At 35.3% G+C, this 18,377-nt stretch overlaps 1 protein-coding gene and 1 pseudogene across 5 annotated transcripts in view; one reads left to right on the top strand and one right to left on the bottom strand.

Moving 5' to 3' along the window:
* Positions 1-18,377, top strand: part of PUM2 (pumilio RNA binding family member 2) — a 90,896-nt gene that overhangs the window by 41,367 nt on the left and 31,152 nt on the right. For all 5 annotated transcript variants that reach the window (XM_090280943.1, XM_090280946.1, XM_090280945.1 and 2 more), the window contains exons 8-12: positions 2,905-3,030; positions 6,197-6,339; positions 7,984-8,113; positions 17,155-17,298; positions 17,409-17,702. In XM_090280943.1, the coding sequence (XP_090137069.1) occupies positions 2,905-3,030; positions 6,197-6,339; positions 7,984-8,113; positions 17,155-17,298; positions 17,409-17,702 (837 nt within the window). The remainder of the gene's footprint in view (positions 1-2,904; positions 3,031-6,196; positions 6,340-7,983; positions 8,114-17,154; positions 17,299-17,408; positions 17,703-18,377) is intronic.
* Positions 14,310-14,808, bottom strand: LOC150005658 (charged multivesicular body protein 2b pseudogene; annotated as a pseudogene).

Raw genomic sequence — 18,377 nt, 5'->3', positions numbered from 1 at the left:
AAGATTTTATTTATTTTTAGAGAGAGTGGAAGGAAGGGAGAAAGAGAGGGAGAGAAACATTAATGCGTGAGAGAAACATAGGTTGCCTCTTGTGTGTCCCCACCGGGGACCTGACCCCCCAACCCAGGCAGGTGTCCTGACCAGGAATCAAACTGGTAACCTTTTGGTTTGCAGGATGATGCCAATCCACTGTGCCACACAATTCAAAGCTCAAGTTAAAATTATAAATCAGTGTAGGGAAAATCATCTTTATGATATTAAATATTCTTATCCAGGACATGCTTACATTTACATATGTTCAAGTCTGCTTTTGTGTTATTTATGAGTGCTTTAAAATTTTTCTCACATATGAAAGTTTACATATTTCTTGATAAGGTCTTATGTATTTTTATCTTTTGCTATCATTTTAAATGGCCTTGTATTTTTTATTATATCTTCAAATTGGTATCTCTGAAACCTCTGAATTAGTATATATTAAGTTTTATGAATGATATTTTCTAACAATTATTCCTGCGTAAGACTTCATTTTACCTCTTTTGACTGACAGCTGTTTAAGAGTTTGATAATGTTTTGCTTTGGTGAGAGTGTGAGTAGAGTCTCATACTCTTGACAGGAGTATAAATTGGTATAACTTTTCTGGAGGAAAATCTGGAAATGTGAATCAAGAATTTACATATACTTGCCCATTTAAGTGAATTTTCATAAGGATGTAATGATAATTCAGAGGCCTGTATACTTAAAGAATAATAGCACCATCACTTTTGGCAAAAGATTGTGAACCATCCAAAAATTATATATCTATACTGGACTGGTTAAATCATGTTATTTCTATATGGTGGAAAGCATACTATGTGGCCATTAAAAAGAATGAACTAGATAGGTATCTGTTGAGATAGGAAACTATGATTAGTTGCCAAGTGAAAAAAGCTTAAAGTACCATGATAGCCTAGAGTATAAAATGTATGAAAGAGAGTGTGTGTGTGTGTGTGTGTGTGTGTATGCATTTAAAATTTTAGAAGGATATGTATTTATACATACATCCATATATAAACAGATAAAAACATGTATGTATGCATGCAAACATACAAAGATGTATCTATGTGTATACACACGAGCATGTTATTTCGTGTCTGATATGTTGTAAATACTTCTAAGTGAATCTGTGAGCTTAAAATACGTGTTTCTCCATTTTTTTGGCAGAAGTTTCAATATATATCCATTAGGTCAAACTAATTCCTTGTTTTTCAAATATTTGAAACCTTACTTCATATCTGCTTTATAATGTAAGTATGGAGAGAGCTATATTAAAATCATTTCTAAAATTGAAAAAAATTTTAGAAGTTTATAAACCAGCTGTCAGTAAAAGTTATATAAGGACTTTGGCTTTCCAGTTTATTACACTCCGATAGTATTGAGTTTTTTTAAGTAGTCTTTTTTTTAATCATAAAAATAGAGATTATTAAAATATTATATTCTGGCTTTTAGGTTTTGTGCTGGTATGAGTTAAACATGAATATACTAATACATCATTTGCTATTCTTGTGATAAAGATGATTCATGAGAGAGGGACCGGGGGAGAATCTTGAAACCTTTGACCTGGGGCATAGTTTAAGAATGTAACTGAGCAAATGATATTTTAAATAATACAAGGATTTTATTGAACCCTCTGTTTAGGTCTTATTTCCTTTATTAAAAGCAGATTTTTGAAATGGCCATGTGTGCCTGGCATGAAAGTAGTGTTTTGAGTTGTGGCCAGTATTTTATAAAATTAAATAAATTCCAGACATTAATAAAGAGAAAAATAAAATAGAAAATGGAGTGCATTGGAACTTTATAAGGATAAATATCTTTTTTAGACTTATCGTGATGTGTATGTGTATATATGAACACTAGGTCAATATAAATAATACCTCATATTAGGGTCACTGTCAGAATACTTGAAAGCCACTATAATACAGTTAAAATTAAGTTTCTGAATCTTTCGTTTAAGGTAAATGCTTATTTTGAATGTTTTTTAAAAAGTTACTTTACATTCATATGCTTTTATACCCATACCCCCCCTTTAAGTATCTTTTATTCTTGAACCTTTTTTTAGTTCCTTTAACTTTAAACACGTTCATTTTCATTATTTCTTCCCTTCTACCTTTCCAGAAGAGGCAACTCCAGCAGCACATTTTCAAAGTAATATTTTAGTAGCTTATGGTAAAAGGTCTACACAATAATTCCTCGATACCAGTAATTTCTTCTCTGTAATAAGTACAGCAAATGCATATTTTACAAATCTTTTTCATTGAATCCTTACAGACATATATTCTCAGAACTGGGCTTAAATTTACTCTTCTGATTAAAGCTTAATAGTTTTAGTATTGCTTTCAGGCTAAAATCCAGGAAGTCTTTAGTTGATCTTTGTTCTTATTGTAGCTCCGGTTTTGTTTTACACAATGCAACCCCACTCCATCCTACCTTCCCCTTCCAAAGCTTGTTAGATGCCCCTCCTCTCTGTCCATACCATTTATACTATATTATAATTGCCAGTTTCTTGTTTGTTTTTCTCACTGGGTGGATTTGTCAGGGAAGATCCTATCTGTCTTCCTTGCTGTTGAACCCCTTGCTCATAATACGTCTTAATAAAGAGTGAATGAAAAACTGCTATTAAATAATATCAGTTCTAGCTCTAAACATTTATTATCTGCCTGTTGTGTGCTGGTAGTATCCTATAAAATATACCAAATTCATAAATGAAGAACCTTATAGTCAGGTTGTTACATGCCCAAGATCATGAAGAATTTAAACCACTATATACATTCTCCTCCTCCACCTCATTCAAAGTGGAAATGTTTTTACCTAATGAAGAAAATCATACTTTACATTTTCATTCATTATTTCTCCCCTTTTTAAATGCAGCTGGTGTATTCTCAGCAGGCCTTGCTCCAGCTGCCTTTGTGCCAAATCCATATATTATTAGTGCTGCTCCTCCAGGGACCGATCCGTATACTGCAGCGGGATTGGCTGCAGCAGCGACATTAGCAGGTAACTTACTGTTCATCCTTGTTACTTCTTACGGATTTAATTTTAATGTTGGTATATGTTTTATTTTGGCGTGTTTGGGCAACTTGAAGTTGATAGGAACAACTGAAACATACAGAATGGGCTGAAATTTCCATAGACTTAGTTTATTTTTCAGTGTAATGTTATGGGAGAAATGTAAATCTGATCACCTTTCTCCTGTACATACAATAATTGGTTTACATTTTAGTTCTTTAGTTTCATAAATCTTCATTGTTGTGACCAATCCCATTATCCACAGAGACAATGCAAAATGAAGTTACTTCTCAAAAAATAAACTGAGGTGCCCTGACTGGTGTGGCTCTGTTGGTTGGAGCGTAGTCCCATAAGCCAGAAGGTCACGGATTCAATTCCTAGTCAGGGCACATGCCTGGGTTGCAGGTTTGGTCCCTGGTCAAGGCACATATGGGAAGCAACTGATCGATGTTTCTCTCTCAAATTGATGTATGTCTCCCTCTTTCTCTCTGCCTCCATCTCTCCCTCCATTCCCCTTTCTGAAATCAATAAGGATGTCCTTGGGTGAGGATTTAAAAATGATAATAATAAATTGTGGTAAGTGTTGTAAATACCCAAGTCAGGGAGAATGTAAGGTAAAGTGCTTCTGCTATCTAGAGAGTATGAGTATATAAAAGTAAAGTTTAGTTAGCAATGTTAAAATGTGCAAGCAAGCTGAGGGACAAACAATGGGGTAGAGTTAGAACTTAATTAAAAACTGTCAAATCCTGAAACTACCACCCAAAAACGGAAATAAACACCAAAACTACACAGTGTTACATGGCAATTGTATTGCAGTAAAGCTGGGGGGAAATGTTTTTCTAAACTGAAGCTGTATTTATTAGACTTCTGTGCTGGTCAGGCACAGTCTTACTGAGCAAAGCAATTTGCTGATATTCTATAGGGTTTTTGTGGGAGGTTGTTTTAGGGTGAGTTAGTTGCAAGGACAGAAATGAGTTCGTCTTAGTCATGGTTTTTATATTGGTTATCAAGGCAGGAATAGGGTGATGCCAGCCACAGAAGTGTGTTCACTGGAGTGAGTCTGCTGATGGGCTGACTTTCTTAATTCCAGGCTGTTACAGATTTTTTTTTTTTTCTTTCGAAGATAAGTTTACTGAAATGGATTGTCACTGACCAATTAGACAATTTTCAGTCTACTTCTGGTAGTTATATATTAACATAACTATAGAATAGTCTTTGCCTAGGAGTTTGGGGACTTCTTTTTTAAATACTCAGGAGTTTAAGAAGTGAAAAAATGTTAATTTTATATTTTTGTTTAATATCTTAGTTTGCAGACTGAAACTAATCTGTCACATTTGGTAGTTTTTGATATATATCTGCATGTGATTCCATAAGCCTGTAAGCTTTTTTTGGTGCCATTTAACTGGATATTAGTGTGTAAAGTGCTGGTACATCATTCATACAGGAAATTATTAAGCTATCGAATTGAAAGAAAAGTAACTTTAAGAGGTCATTAGTTTGTTTTTTTAAGATTTTTTTATTTATTCATTTTAAGGGAGGGAGAGGGAGAGAAACATCAGTGTATGAGAGATACAGTGACTGGTTGCCTCACACATCCCCAGCTGGGGACCCGGCCGGAAACCCAGGCATGTGCCCTGACTGGGAATCAAACCGGTGACCACTGAGTTCACAGGCCTGCACTCAATCCACTGAGCCACACCAGCCAGGGCAAGAGGTCATGAGTTTTGAGATGAGCATGCTAGGCATTCTGGACTTTAGCTTTCTAAGACCAGTGCTATCTAGCAAAAATACAATGTAAGCCAGATAATGTAATTAAAATTTTGCTTTTAGCTGCATTACAGAAGTAAAAAATAAAATTAATTTTAGTGATGTTTGATTAAGACCAACATTCTAAAATACTATCATTTTAATATATAATCAATATTTTAAAATTATTAATGGATATTTTTACATTTTTTTCATGCTAAGTTCAGAATCCTGTATGGACTATATACTCACAGTACATCTCAATGCAAGCTATCTGACTTTTAATTATTAAGTAGCCACTAATTATTAATAGCTATTATGCATTCTGGCTACTGTTTTCAACAGAGAGGTTTTTGGTAGACGTCTGGCCCTTGTTTTGTTTGACATTGTATCCGCCCTTCATGAGTCCTGTTCACTGTTCTAACAGTCCTCGTTGTAGGTTATGCTCACTGTCTTTAGAAATATATTTTATTTTTTTTTAAACTTTTTACAGCTTTTCATTTTTGTGATTCAGTGAATTATACTGGGCTTTATTTTCTTCCAAAACAAAAATGAAACCAAGAATTTGACTTTTAAAAATCTACAAATTACACTAAATTCCAGATCAGTGGACTTTTTGGACATGTTTATTAGTTTAATGGTGGGCTTATTGTACATGGTGCTATTTACTCTCCAGGAATCAAACATTGTCTTGAATTAAGTAAAATAGAGCAAGAACAGTTCTGTTTTTACTGGTTTGCTTTCTTAGTCTTACGTTTCTGTGTGCTTGTATTAACTGGTTATTCCTTGTCCCGACTCACTGGTCCTGTTTCCTGACCACGTGAACCCTCGTGTTTCATCTGTTTTCGTAGGGTTTTCAGTTGTTGTGAGAACTGTGACTGAGTCTATTTCAAGTATGAAGAATATTTTAAAAATCAAGGTTTGCAATTCAAGTATAGTTGTGTCAAGCTTGGTACCAGAATGTTTCCTAGTTTCATGTTATAGGTTACAAATCAGAAGATACGAGTGCTTAATTTTATTTTTGTAATTCTTTTCAGTAATCAGAAAATATTAAGAGAAATGAGTTTAAAGAATCTTACTGTTCTGTGCTGTCTTTTGTTTTCTGAATATAGTTTTATGTGTTTGCCAGGATCAGTCCGATAAACTGGCGTTCAGTGAATGTTGGGTAGTTAAGTGTCCTGTCAATTCAGTGTTCCCCTTAAATTTAGCTTCCCGTCTCAGTAAGGCTACTGCTGTCGCTCCTCAATATTGACTTAGTAATCAGTGCTGTAATGAGATTTTCTCCCTAATAGAATAGGAAAAAACCAAATGGGTATATCAAGTGCAAGTGGATAGACATTGTGGGGACATCTGCTCCGAGTCTCACGCACTGTCCCTTTTTTCCCCCCCGCATGGGGTGTGGGTTTAGGTCCGGCAGTGGTTCCACCTCAGTATTACGGTGTTCCATGGGGGGTGTATCCAGCCAATTTATTTCAGCAACAAGCTGCAGCCGCGGCAAACAGCACGGCCAGCCAGCAGGCCGCGTCTCCAGCTCAGCCCGGACAGCAACAGGTAGAGGCCCGCCTCCGTGTACTTAATGCGCGAAGCGTCTTTGAAGTTCTGTGAGCTCCTTGTGCTCAAGATCTCTTTTCTCTCTCTTAATCTTCTTTAGTATGTTATACATGGCGTATACAGAGTGGGCAAAGTAGGTTTACTTTGATTGTGATATTCTTTTGAGTTAATAAAGCTATTGTAATAATCAACCTGCATGTGTTTTTCCAATTATGAATAACTGAACCTACTTCTGCAAACTCCTGTATAGTTGGTACACAAGTCTTGAATAGATAATTTTTGTTTTCTGATTTGTATTAAATTATATGAATTTAAAGTTCAGGTTGTATTCCATTTCTACATTTCTTTTGAAGTCTTGCAATTTTTAAATTTTCTTTTCCGTTCCTAAAATATGCTAATAATGTTCCTATCAAAGTAATTATCACTTCAGTCTTTCAGTTTTCTTCTGGATATTTAAATAACTCTTTTAAAAATTAACATAATATATTTCTGACCAGAAAAAAAAGATTACTGGGTACTTTATATTCTTAAGGACAAAAAGATGAAATATTTTCACTAAAGGTTAGATGTAATTTCCTCAAACAAAATATTTATGTCAAAGTTTTTTTTTTTTAGACCACTTTCCTAGAACTATTTTGGTAAATGTAAAAATTATTGACAAATACCAAATTTCTGGCTGCCAAATTCAGCATATTTATACCAAAGAAGCAACTTAATGACAAATATAGTATTACATAGTTAGCAGTTTAATTGTATTCTAAATTTCCTTTCATGTAGTTTAATACTCTGTTGATATTCTGTTGAATCTTTTTTGGCTTAGTCCTTGCAGATACAACATCATTTAGTAAATTATCTTTTAATCTAAATTTTTTATCTTCTTCATGCAAACAAAAAAATACACTACCTGAACAGTACACCTAGGTGTGATGCTTATAGGATGGTCTTACAATGAATCCCCCTTATCCTGAATTACTTAAATATTTATCTTTGTAAAATTAATGTGCATTATGCTTATGTATAACCACTTCAATAACTCTGTATCACAAAGTAGTAAAACTTGATCAGCCTTGAGAGTTTTCACCTTATTTTGATGTAATCTTGTGTTCTTTTGTTCACCCCAAGGTTTTACTCTGTAAAGCAACTTCTACTCACCTTTATTAAAGCTTCTGAATTCTGAAAACTTGATACAATTTGAAATTTTCACTCTACTACAGTCTCATAACAGACTTAACTGAATAATGATACTTTATTCCTTGAGCTTCCTGTGTTTCATTTTTCAGCCTTAAAGAATAATAAAACCTAAATTAAATTTTTTGTCTTCATCTAAGATTTTGCCGTACCCTCTCCCCATTAAAACTTTCTCTGTAAGTTACAGAGCATAAGTATTAGAAATGATTTTTCCAAAAGACCAAAAACATCCACGTTACTTCATAGATTGTTCTAGTTGTCAAGAGTTGGTGATTTGTGTTTTGATGTTAAGTACTTTGTGTTATTTCATGCTAAATCTACATTTCATTGCATGCAACTATGTTCAAAGACTATTCAAAGGCTATTCATGATATATATACAAAGTTGTCTGAGATAAATTGATTTAATCTGTTATTGTATAATTTCATTTTTAAGGAAATCATTTGTCCTTTGTAGGTTCTTCGTGCTGGAACAGGTCAGCGCCCTCTTACTCCCAATCAGGGCCAGCAAGGGCAGCAAGCAGAATCACTTGCAGCAGCAAATCCAACGTTGGCTTTTGGTCAGGGTCTTGCTACTGGCATGCCAGGTATGCAGTTGGTTAATTGTAGGAATTTGAATAGATTTAAAATTAAATGTACACTGTCACACTGAAGAGTGAAAAAAATCAAGAGAAATCTTCAAATCTTGCCTCCCTTGCAATAAATTATTTAGAATTTGGATACCAAGAGTTGAAATTAGTACTGTTTATGAGACTTAATGACAGGGATGGAAAATACCTGTTAGAATTTTCAACACAACTATTTTTTCTCTCTATGGCATAAATTATAGCATCTTTACAACTGAATGTAGTCCAGAATTCTTAATGCAGTCCTTTAAAAAATAAAACCAATTGATTAGAGCTGACATATGAAATAAAATCCTATCTACTATTTATTTCTGCCTTATAAGATGGGTTATTTAGTTAGGTAATATTGAGAAGTTTGCATCTAACATTTTTCACTTTGAACATTTTCTGTCTTGTTTAGCCCACTTACAATATTTTAAACTATTGATATTTATAACCTATAAGCAACAGTGTCTAATGCAAGCCTAATAGAAATTTTTTTTAATTTCTGTCCATTGCCACAATATAACTTTAGAAAGGGCCAACAAAATACATTTTTCTGTTAAGCAGATTTTTATAAAACTAGATAAAAAAATTACTACTTTAATAATAATGGAAGGAGGAAAGTATTTTTGAGCCACAAAAAGCAGCCTTGTTATGTTCTGAAAGTGAGATTTAAAGACTGCGTTTGAATATAAGTAGGTAGTGGATCACTTTCTGTTTTACTCCTTCATTTACTCCCTCCTGAAGACTCACTTTCTTTTAAGTATCCAATGTTTTTACCTTTAGTATATGAGCAGTACTCCTACCACTATGTAGATTACCTATTAATGAAAGATGAGTTTCATTTTCCATTTAATTGTAATGTAGTTAAATTTTGTATTCAGATCATTTAGGAAATGTGCTTAATGTTTTGGAGAAAACCCTGACTTAAATGATAGAGGGTTTCTTTCATGTGTTAAGTGCTGCTCAGTACCTCTGTGTGTTGTTTTGAGGATTTCTATAATAATTGCATTTATTCTGTTCTCTGAAATTCTAAGGTCTGGCTTTATCTTATCTAGGCCACTGGATAAAGAGATGTTAATACTGCTTTCCCCAAAGTACAAATGATAATAGAATGGGGGCATTCTCTTTTTTTCCTTTTTTTTTTAGCTACGTACACTTGTTTCACAGAAGCTACTGTCCTGGAACCATTGTGGATTAGATACCCTGGCAAACGCAGCCCTTTGAGAAATGGACTGTGGAGCTGAGGTTGTAGGCCCATGAAGGGACATGGGGACAGGGCTAAAAAGAATTGAGCCAAGAGTTTATGAGAGCCGCTGCTAGGATTACTGTGGGTTTGTTTCTCTTGGGGTTTTGCTACAAGTGGAAGTGGGAGAAGTGTTATGGAGTACAATGGCCCTACATTAATAGACCCTAAGTAGGACCTTGTTTGAAGATAGTGCTTCTGGCCTGTGTGTATTTTCTACTGGCTATAACTGTTCCTAATCTTGTTTAGGCTGTTGGTGCTAGATCTAGTATTCATTTCTTATAAACGCCTTTGCTCCATTTCTTCATATCCAGCTCATTTTTTATTTACTAAAAACATCAAATTATTTTGCTATTAATTTTATTAACTTTGGTCTTCTCAAAATTTATTTTTATATTTACTTCCATCCTATGAGAGAGGTCTTTATTGCTTGTTTTGTTTTGCTTTGTTCAACAGTGAACCCTATGTTGGTATCCCTAAAAGAAAGCCACCTTTTATACTATATTTGTCTAAAAAGAATTGACTATATCTTTAGAGTGATGATAAAATTAAAAACTGGTGAAAAAACACATTATTTTACCTAACCTTCTGAGCCACAACATTTAGTCCCTTTACAAGTATAAATGTAAAATTCATTCTCATTAAAGGGGCCTTACTAGAATTAGTATTTGTGTGCCCAGGTGACTTGTTGACTATTCACATGATTCCCTCACTCTAAAACTTTCTCTAATGCCTTCTTTATTTCTGCCCAGGACTGTGATGAAATAATTCTCACTTTCCTTATTCAAATAATATTACAGATATAAAGCGTAATGGGCTAATAAAAGAGTTAACGAGAAAATTAAGGTTTTTGCCTCAGTTAATTTTTATACCTTGTATCCTTCTTTGGCTCTCACCTGCCAGACCCCTGACCCTTGTACTACGTCGATTATAGACTTTTTTATCCAGCTTGATCCTCTGTGCCATCTGTTGTTTTTCAGTCTCGTGTCTTCAGTCTTTTTCCCTCTGCCATCTCCCTTCCTACAGCCACTGTGCTCATTAAGCTGTCTCTTCGTCCTAAGAAGCTTTCTCTTTCTGTTGTGGTCCCCTCTGGGACTAGTTGTCAAAATTTACATTCTACCCGACACTTCTTTGACACCTGGCCTCCGTGACTCCTTCATAGTGTGTTAACACAGTGGCGGTCACAAAGCAGGGCTTCTCTCCTGTCCTTGTTTTTCTCAGTTTCTTGCTGTACTTTACCATAGTGACTGTCCAACTCTCTGCAACTCATCTCTGCTATCACTTGTGTGATATTTTACTCTCCTGCTTTTCCCTCCTTTCTCATTGCCTTTTACAAATGAATATGCAGGTAAATGTTAGAATCAATATGTTTTTGTTAAGGTTTTCAGATATAAAAACATCAATTTAAAAATCTTTTGTTAACCAACAGCATAATGTTTGAAAATGAAAGATTTTAAAAATAATTAACTCCAGCAGTAGCAAATACCTAGGAATAAATCTAACAAAAAGTGTGCATGATTTCTATAGGAACCAGCTTTGTTTAGATATTAAAGGACACAAATAAACAGATTGGACAATTCAGTATTTTCAACATGTCAGTTCTCCCCATATTAACTTGTACTTTCAATGCTTTCCCAATCAAAACTTCTAACAGTTTCTTAATGTGGTATTTGTTTTCATTAAAGGGGCCTTACTAGAATTAGTATTTGTATGCCCAATGTAATGAAAATGAAAAGAATCGAAATTAGCCAGAACACTTTAAAAATTAGTAGGATTTGCTCTGTTCTGACTTACTTTAGAGTATCATTTACTCTAAAACTGTAGTTAAATTACTCTGTGGAGCCACAAACAGACCAATACTATAGAATAGAGCCCCTAATAGAGAAATCCCAAAAGAAACGGACAGCCACCATTATAATTAATAGCAAAGAAAACAGTACAAAGGAGGAGGGAGGAGTGACTAATTTTTTAAATAAGATGAAACACGACTAGTTGATTCCTCAAAGCAAAGGCCAGAGGACTGATCACCTTCTCAGTCAAAAATTCATCTATAACTTAAGCAGACCCTCCAGCACACAAGGATTCCCACCTGCTTATCGGTTGGTTGGTTGGTTGATTGGTGGTGGTTGGTTCGTTGGTTGGTTGGTAGAATGAAATTGAACCCCTGATCTAACCTGTGTTCAATAATCAATTCCATTTGGATTTTAGACCTGTATGTGAAAAGTGGGATCTTCAAGCTATTAAAAGATAATATAGGAAATTTCATTAAAGGAAATTTAAAGGAAATAACAAATTTAACCCTATTACCTGAGAAGTTCCTGTAAAGGGGGTTGAAGGTCAGGCTAGGAATTGAAGAAAATATGCGCAGTACAGGCTAGGGTAGGGGGACTGGATGAAAAATGGTGAAGGAATAACCAAAAAACATTTATGTACGACCCATGGACATGGGCAGTAGTAATGGGGATTGACTTACGGAAGGAAGATGGTGAGACTGGTGGAGGTGGGGAAGAGAAGAGAAAGCAGGAACAACTGTAATAGCATAAACAATAAATTCAAGGGAAAACAGTGAAAAACTTGGATGCCTGAAACAGAAGAATTATAAATCAGCCATGACTGGTGTGGTTCAGTGGGTTGGGCACCATCCCATGAACCAGAAGTTCTCAGGTTTGATTCCAGGTCAGGGCACATACTGGGTTGCGGGCCAGGTCCCTGTTTGGGGGTGTGGGAGAGGCAACCAGTTAATGTTTCTCTCCCTCGTGTTTCTATCCCCCAGAAAAGAATTATAAATCAATAAGCAAAGGGTAGCCCACTAGGAAAATGGGTGAGAGTTGAATGGGCCTTTCCTGAGGGCGGGTGGGATCAAAACGCTTAATTAGCATATGAACAGATGTTCACCCTCCTTAGTTAAGTGGAAAGAAAATCAAAGCCACAACAAAATACTTCTGCATATCTTCCAAATTGGCCAAAATTTTTTAAATGCATAATAGCAATAAATCTTTATTGGAGTTTTGTAAACACATTTTAAAGACAGAAGCCCCCACATGTAAACAAGAAAGTAAATAAAGTTAGTTGGCATTACTATGTACATCGTAGAATCAAAACAAGTTCTGAATTAGCATTCCAGAATCCAGTAAAATCTTTTGAGCCATCAGTGTTCAGGGTAATTAACACTACTAATAATGGAACCTTATCTTTAAACATTACAAAATGGATTAAAGACTATAAACTATCATTCTTTTCTACCCATCCATCTACCACAGGTATACTAGTTCTAAAATGTATTTATATTGTCAGTATTTGTCCAAAATGTCCATCATCCCAAATTAACCAGTTTATACCTATGTAACCTCCATGGTTTTTATGGTGGAATGTGCTAGAACCCATATATTATAACATCATTTTTTCAAAACCAACCTAATTCTAAATTCTGTTACCTGCTACTTCATTTCTTCTTGCTTTTATACATACATTAAATACCAAACAATTTTACCTTTAAAAATAAATACTGCTGAGACATTAACACATATTTAGGCAGTAATTTCTGACAATGTTGTATTTTTTTTACCAAGGAAAAAGTGCTAATGTTTTATTTTAACATTTATCTAGAATATTGTTACTTAATTGAGAACGATGGTTTTAATTTGGAGGGTTCAATAGTCATATTAATATACTTCAAAATTAAATAGAAATTATTTACATGGAACAAATTTCATTTCTTCATTTCTTGGAAGAAAGACCAAAATATATCATTTTAGTAGTATAAAATATTATTCAGTGTCTGTTTTTGTTAATATATTCAATTCACATTTTTAAGCTTAACAGAAGTCAACCTGGATAATTTTTGTAAGAGGCCTCAATTTTAGTTTAAAGTGTAATTTTTTCCCTTTCAGTTAAAATAATTTAAAGATGTGCACAATGAAGTCCTGGCTGGGTAGCTGAGTTGATTAGAGCATCATCCTGATGCACCAAGGTTTCAGGTTCAATCCCTTGTCAGGGCACATACAAGGAGCAACCAATGAATGCTCAAATAAGTGGAACAAACAAAAAAGATATGCACAATATGTCTGTGCTGTTTAAGGCAGGTGCCAAGCACATTATAAAAGATAATAAGCTTACCAACTAAAATGTTCTTCCAAAGGAAAAAAATATAGAGAAAAGCTCATGACAGTTTTTGTTTTAGGATGGATGTTTAAATAGCCTCATCTTTTTGATCATTTAAAAATGATTTGACAACTAAAGCACTATGATCATAATACATATTGCTTACAAAGACTAGGTTGGTGCCTAGTGGCATTTAATAAGATTTTTGTATTTGGTGTAAAAGGCTTTAGAACATAAACTACACTAAGTAACGAATACAATTTCTCTGTGCTGTGTAAAAAAGTCATCAACTTTTTTACACATCATCACTCCTAAATAGTTCTAATTAAAATCCAAACTGATCCCATTTGCATTGTTTTTATTCTTTGGCAAGAGATTCAAAATAGCCATGGTTAGGAAGCACTTATTCACTCATGAGCTTCATTTTTTTTGCAGAACAAATGTGTTTTATAAAAGGAATTGGCAATATGCCTGTTATATAATTATAGCTAATAATTACAAATGAGCAAAATATTATGGTTTTTTTGACTAATCTACTCCTAAAACTTTGAATTGTTGTTCAGTCTCTTTACTGGAGATTGTAGCTTAGAAGTAGAGTCAGGTGGTAAGCCTCAGGGAGCTGACCGAACTTTGGCCATATAAAGATTTCAATTCCAGTTTCATCAAGATTTTTTTTTAAGTATGTTTTATTGATTATATTGTTACTGTAGTTCCAATTTTTTCCCCCTTTGCTCCCCTCTGCCCAGCAGCCCCCCTTCTCCCAGCAATCCCTCCCACCCCCCACCCCCCAGTCCATGCCCATGGGTCATGCATACAAGTTCTCTGGCTTTACCCTTTCCTATATTGTTCTTCATCAAGAATTTGATTCACAGTATCTTGGCTTTCTTCATCATCAGAGCTGTCAAGGATGTCATCAGCTGTGTCATTGATCATATTGTCAGTCATTTTCACTTTCATGTTTTCCTTCTAGAAATTCGGCATTGCTTGTAATGTCTTTTGTGGATTCATCTTGTTAACTGCCTGCATTGTCTTTACTGTAGGAGACATTGTGCCATTCCTCTTCATCTGTGTTTGTGTGGACATAGTGGTGACCTTTGAACTTACAGCAAAAGTTCTTGTTTTCTGTTTCTGTAGTTGTACAAGCTGTTTGTCTCGAACTCTGCAAGTTGACTACCAATTTTAGTCATTTTCCTAATTTCTAATTCCAGCTGTTTTTCTTGTTTTCTAAAGCTGTTCCATCTCTCCCTACAGCCCCTCTGTGTACCTCTAATGCTCGATTCTATTCCTTTATTACATCATTCATGGTCTTCTTGTTAGAGGGGCACATTGGTCAAGGTGGTGCCCAGGTAGCCAGGTCCAGTGCACAACTCGGAAAGGACAGGCTCTTGGAGTGTTTGGGGTGGTGAAGTAAAATCATGGAGCAGTGGGAACTCTGATACCAAGGTGGTAAGAGTGTAAATTTGCACAACCACTTTGAAAGTAGCTTGGCATTATTTACCAAAGTGAAAATAATATGCATGCTCTGTGACTCAGGATGTCAACTACTGTAGGTCTATGTGTTATATTAGAGAAATATGTACACATAACGCTCCGGGATACACATGCAAAAATGCGTATAGCAGTACTGTTGACAACTGGGGACAGTATAAGTGTTGCACGGACACATGCATTTTGGTGTCTGTCCAGTGAGGTGCTGTACAGTGATGGAAAGGGGAACCAGGCAGGTCTGTATACATACAAGCACTTGGTGAATCATACAAAAATGGTTAAGTAATCTAAATCAGGTGGTGGTTATGAATAGTAAAATAGTATGTTGCTCTAAGGGAAAGAAGATTGTGGTAGAGCCAGGGACATTAGAAGTCAGGGGTTACTGGCAATTTCTGTTTCTTGACTTGAATGGTGATTCCACTTTTGGATGTTACAGTCATTAATACATACTGTACTTTTTTGACTTTTATTTCACAACAAATTTTTAAACAAGTAACGCATCCTGCTAATAAAGTACAATTTCTGGATAAGAAAAAAAGTACTCTCAATACCCCCTTTTTTCTAGCTCCTCTCTGGCCCTTTTTACAACAGAACGCCTCAAAAGCATTGTGTGTACTTGTTACTGGTTTGTCCGTTCCATTCTTTACTAAACTAGCCAGTTTGGCTTTTGTCTCTTACCAAAATGACTTCCAGGTTGCTAACTCCATTGCTCAGTTCTCAACTCTTAATGGCTTTTAGCAGCATTTGACATTGTTGATCACTCGGCATTCATTGAGATTTATTTACGTGACCACATTGTTTACATGTTTTTCTTCCTTATTGGCGAGTCTTTCCAAGTCTTCCGTCATTCCTCCTCTCTCCAGCCTCTTAATGTGAAAGTACCCTCAATACAGAGACCCCTTTTTAATTTTTTTGGTGATTTCATCCTATCTTACAGCTTTAAATATTATCTTTATGTTGACAAATCCCACATGTATAACTCCAGCCTGGACCGCTCTCCTACACTTCAGAGTTGTATTTCCTGTTTGACATCTCCAGTTGGGTATCTAAGAATCTTCTCAAATTTATCGCTCAATGAGGAGTTCATTTGTTGAGGAAAGGCCTTGGATGCTCTGTGTTCCCTCTTAGATTTTGCCCTTTGCATCTCTTCATTTGGCTGGTCCTCCTAATTTACATTTATTACAGTGATTGTAACTAATTGTAAAACAGTCAGAATTACTGGATTTAATTATAAACAACATTTGCGTATGAAAGTGTTGGACTTAGTGGTTTTAGTTTTAAAGTTGAAATATCGGAGGTTAGCAGTACCTTTCTTCAGGTGGTTGTCTCAGACTATTGAGCCTGAGTCCTTGTTACTATATGGGAAGCCTTTTTCTTGAGTTCTGTGCGCGAACTAACCCCTGTTGACCTCAAGTATCCACTATACGTAGTTAACTTCTCTCCTGTGCATCTGCAGTGATGCTGGTTATATATCCTCCTTGGGAAAATTGGCAAAATAGTCATTTTCTGTTCTGTGGTTCGGATGAGGAACCCCTGCTGAGGAGGGCTGCTGAGAGGTAAACATCACTCTCCCCTAGCCTGGAATCATGCAAATTGTCGCCTGCCTTGTGTTCAGGGTTATGAAGAAACTAATGCCCGTGTGATTTTTAATCAGATTCCAACTTGAGAGCCTTTACAAATAGACTGTTACCTTATGATTTTTAGGTACCTGTTTATGTCATGATTGAAGTTTTTAAAGGGATGCTTACAAATGAAAATCTAAGGGAATGCTGTAATGAGGCACTTGGTTTAGAACTTAACTAAAATTATGTAACATACATGTCTTTATAGTGTTCTTCCTCACTTCCCTTAGTCTTTTATCCATCCTCCTCTCAGAAATAAGTAGAGATATTTTTATCAGCCCTTGATAGCCTATAATTTCTATATCAAGGAAAATATGATAGCATTTTATGGTTCCTATGTCAAAGGCATCTTCAATAAAACAATCTGTGCTCTGTTACATTTTCATATATTTAGTAATACCATTCAAATGTGTTTGCTTTTCATATGGTAACTAAGGGTTTTATATTAATAGTATACAATAGCTGTGTTTTCTGATTGATAAAAACACAAATGCGGGGGTAAATAAACATGCATGTTTTCTACAATGTTTTCATTAGTAAACGTTTATTTTTATATCATCTAGGCTATCAAGTACTAGCTCCAACTGCCTATTATGATCAGACTGGTGCCTTAGTGGTTGGCCCTGGGGCGAGAACTGGCCTTGGAGCTCCAGTTCGACTAATGGCTCCAACACCCGTTTTAATTAGTTCAGCGGCAGCACAAGCTGGTAAGTGTAACTGTCGTTTTCAGGGATAATATTTTTCTGGTATTTGAGATATTTTTAAAAACAGTCATTTTGGGGGTAGTTTTCAGAAGTGTCTGAACTTTATTTTGCAGCAGCAGCAGCAGCAGCAGCTGGGGGAACTGCAAACAGTCTTTCGGGCAGCACAAATGGTCTGTTCCGGCCGATTGGCACTCAGCCGCCACCGCAGCAGCAGCAGCAGCAGCCGCCAAGCACTAACCTGCAGTCCAGTTCATTTTACGGGGGCTCTTCTCTGACTAATAGCTCCCAGAGCAGTTCCTTATTTTCTCACGGACCTGGCCAGCCTGGAAGTACATCTCTTGGCTTTGGAAGCAGTAGCTCTTTGGGGGCTGCTATAGGCTCAGCCCTCAGTGGGTTTGGTTCGTCAGGTAAGTTTCTTTTTAAGATGAGTGTACTCTTAAGAGGATATGAGGTGTATGTATGTTTTTAATATTAAAAGAAGCAATAATAAATAGCTTGTAGTGTAGACAGTACAGGATTAAAATACTGGTTTATTGGTTTTTGTAGAAGAAAAATTACTTCCTGCAAACATCTATGAATGTTTAACTCATTTCAAGCAGCCTGTCCTTTTCTCAAATATAATATATTTTCCCCCTGAGTATAAGAATTATATTACTATAATTTTTGTTTTAGTAAGGTTTGTTTGGAGCAATATATTTTACACAAATTACTAGCTCTTCCTTATTCTGTACATAATGTTAGAGGAAGTAAATAGTTTTGCCATCTTAAATTTCTGGTGTATTAAAATAATAATTTTCTTTGTGTTATCAGATTATTTATTCTTATTAAATGCTACCAATTCTTACGGTTTTCTTTATTTTGTATAATACATAAAAATATAATGAAATGTTCTAAACAGAAGCCCCTAAGAAACTTACCAGTATGCTTGTCTTTTAGATTAAGTAATTTAGCCTTTATCACTAACAACTTATTTTAAAGGGATGCTTTTCCCACGCCCTACTTTTATATATAATACTTGAGAAATACAAATGTTAAATAGTTTCGCAAAATAAATAATTCACCCACACAGACTGATTTGTAGC

This window comes from Furipterus horrens, unplaced genomic scaffold (genome assembly GCF_987537825.1).
Source record: "Furipterus horrens unplaced genomic scaffold, mFurHor1.1.pri manual_scaffold_6, whole genome shotgun sequence".
Classification (NCBI taxonomy): domain Eukaryota; kingdom Metazoa; phylum Chordata; class Mammalia; order Chiroptera; family Furipteridae; genus Furipterus; species Furipterus horrens.
This window is presented reverse-complemented; position numbering and strand designations above follow the sequence as displayed.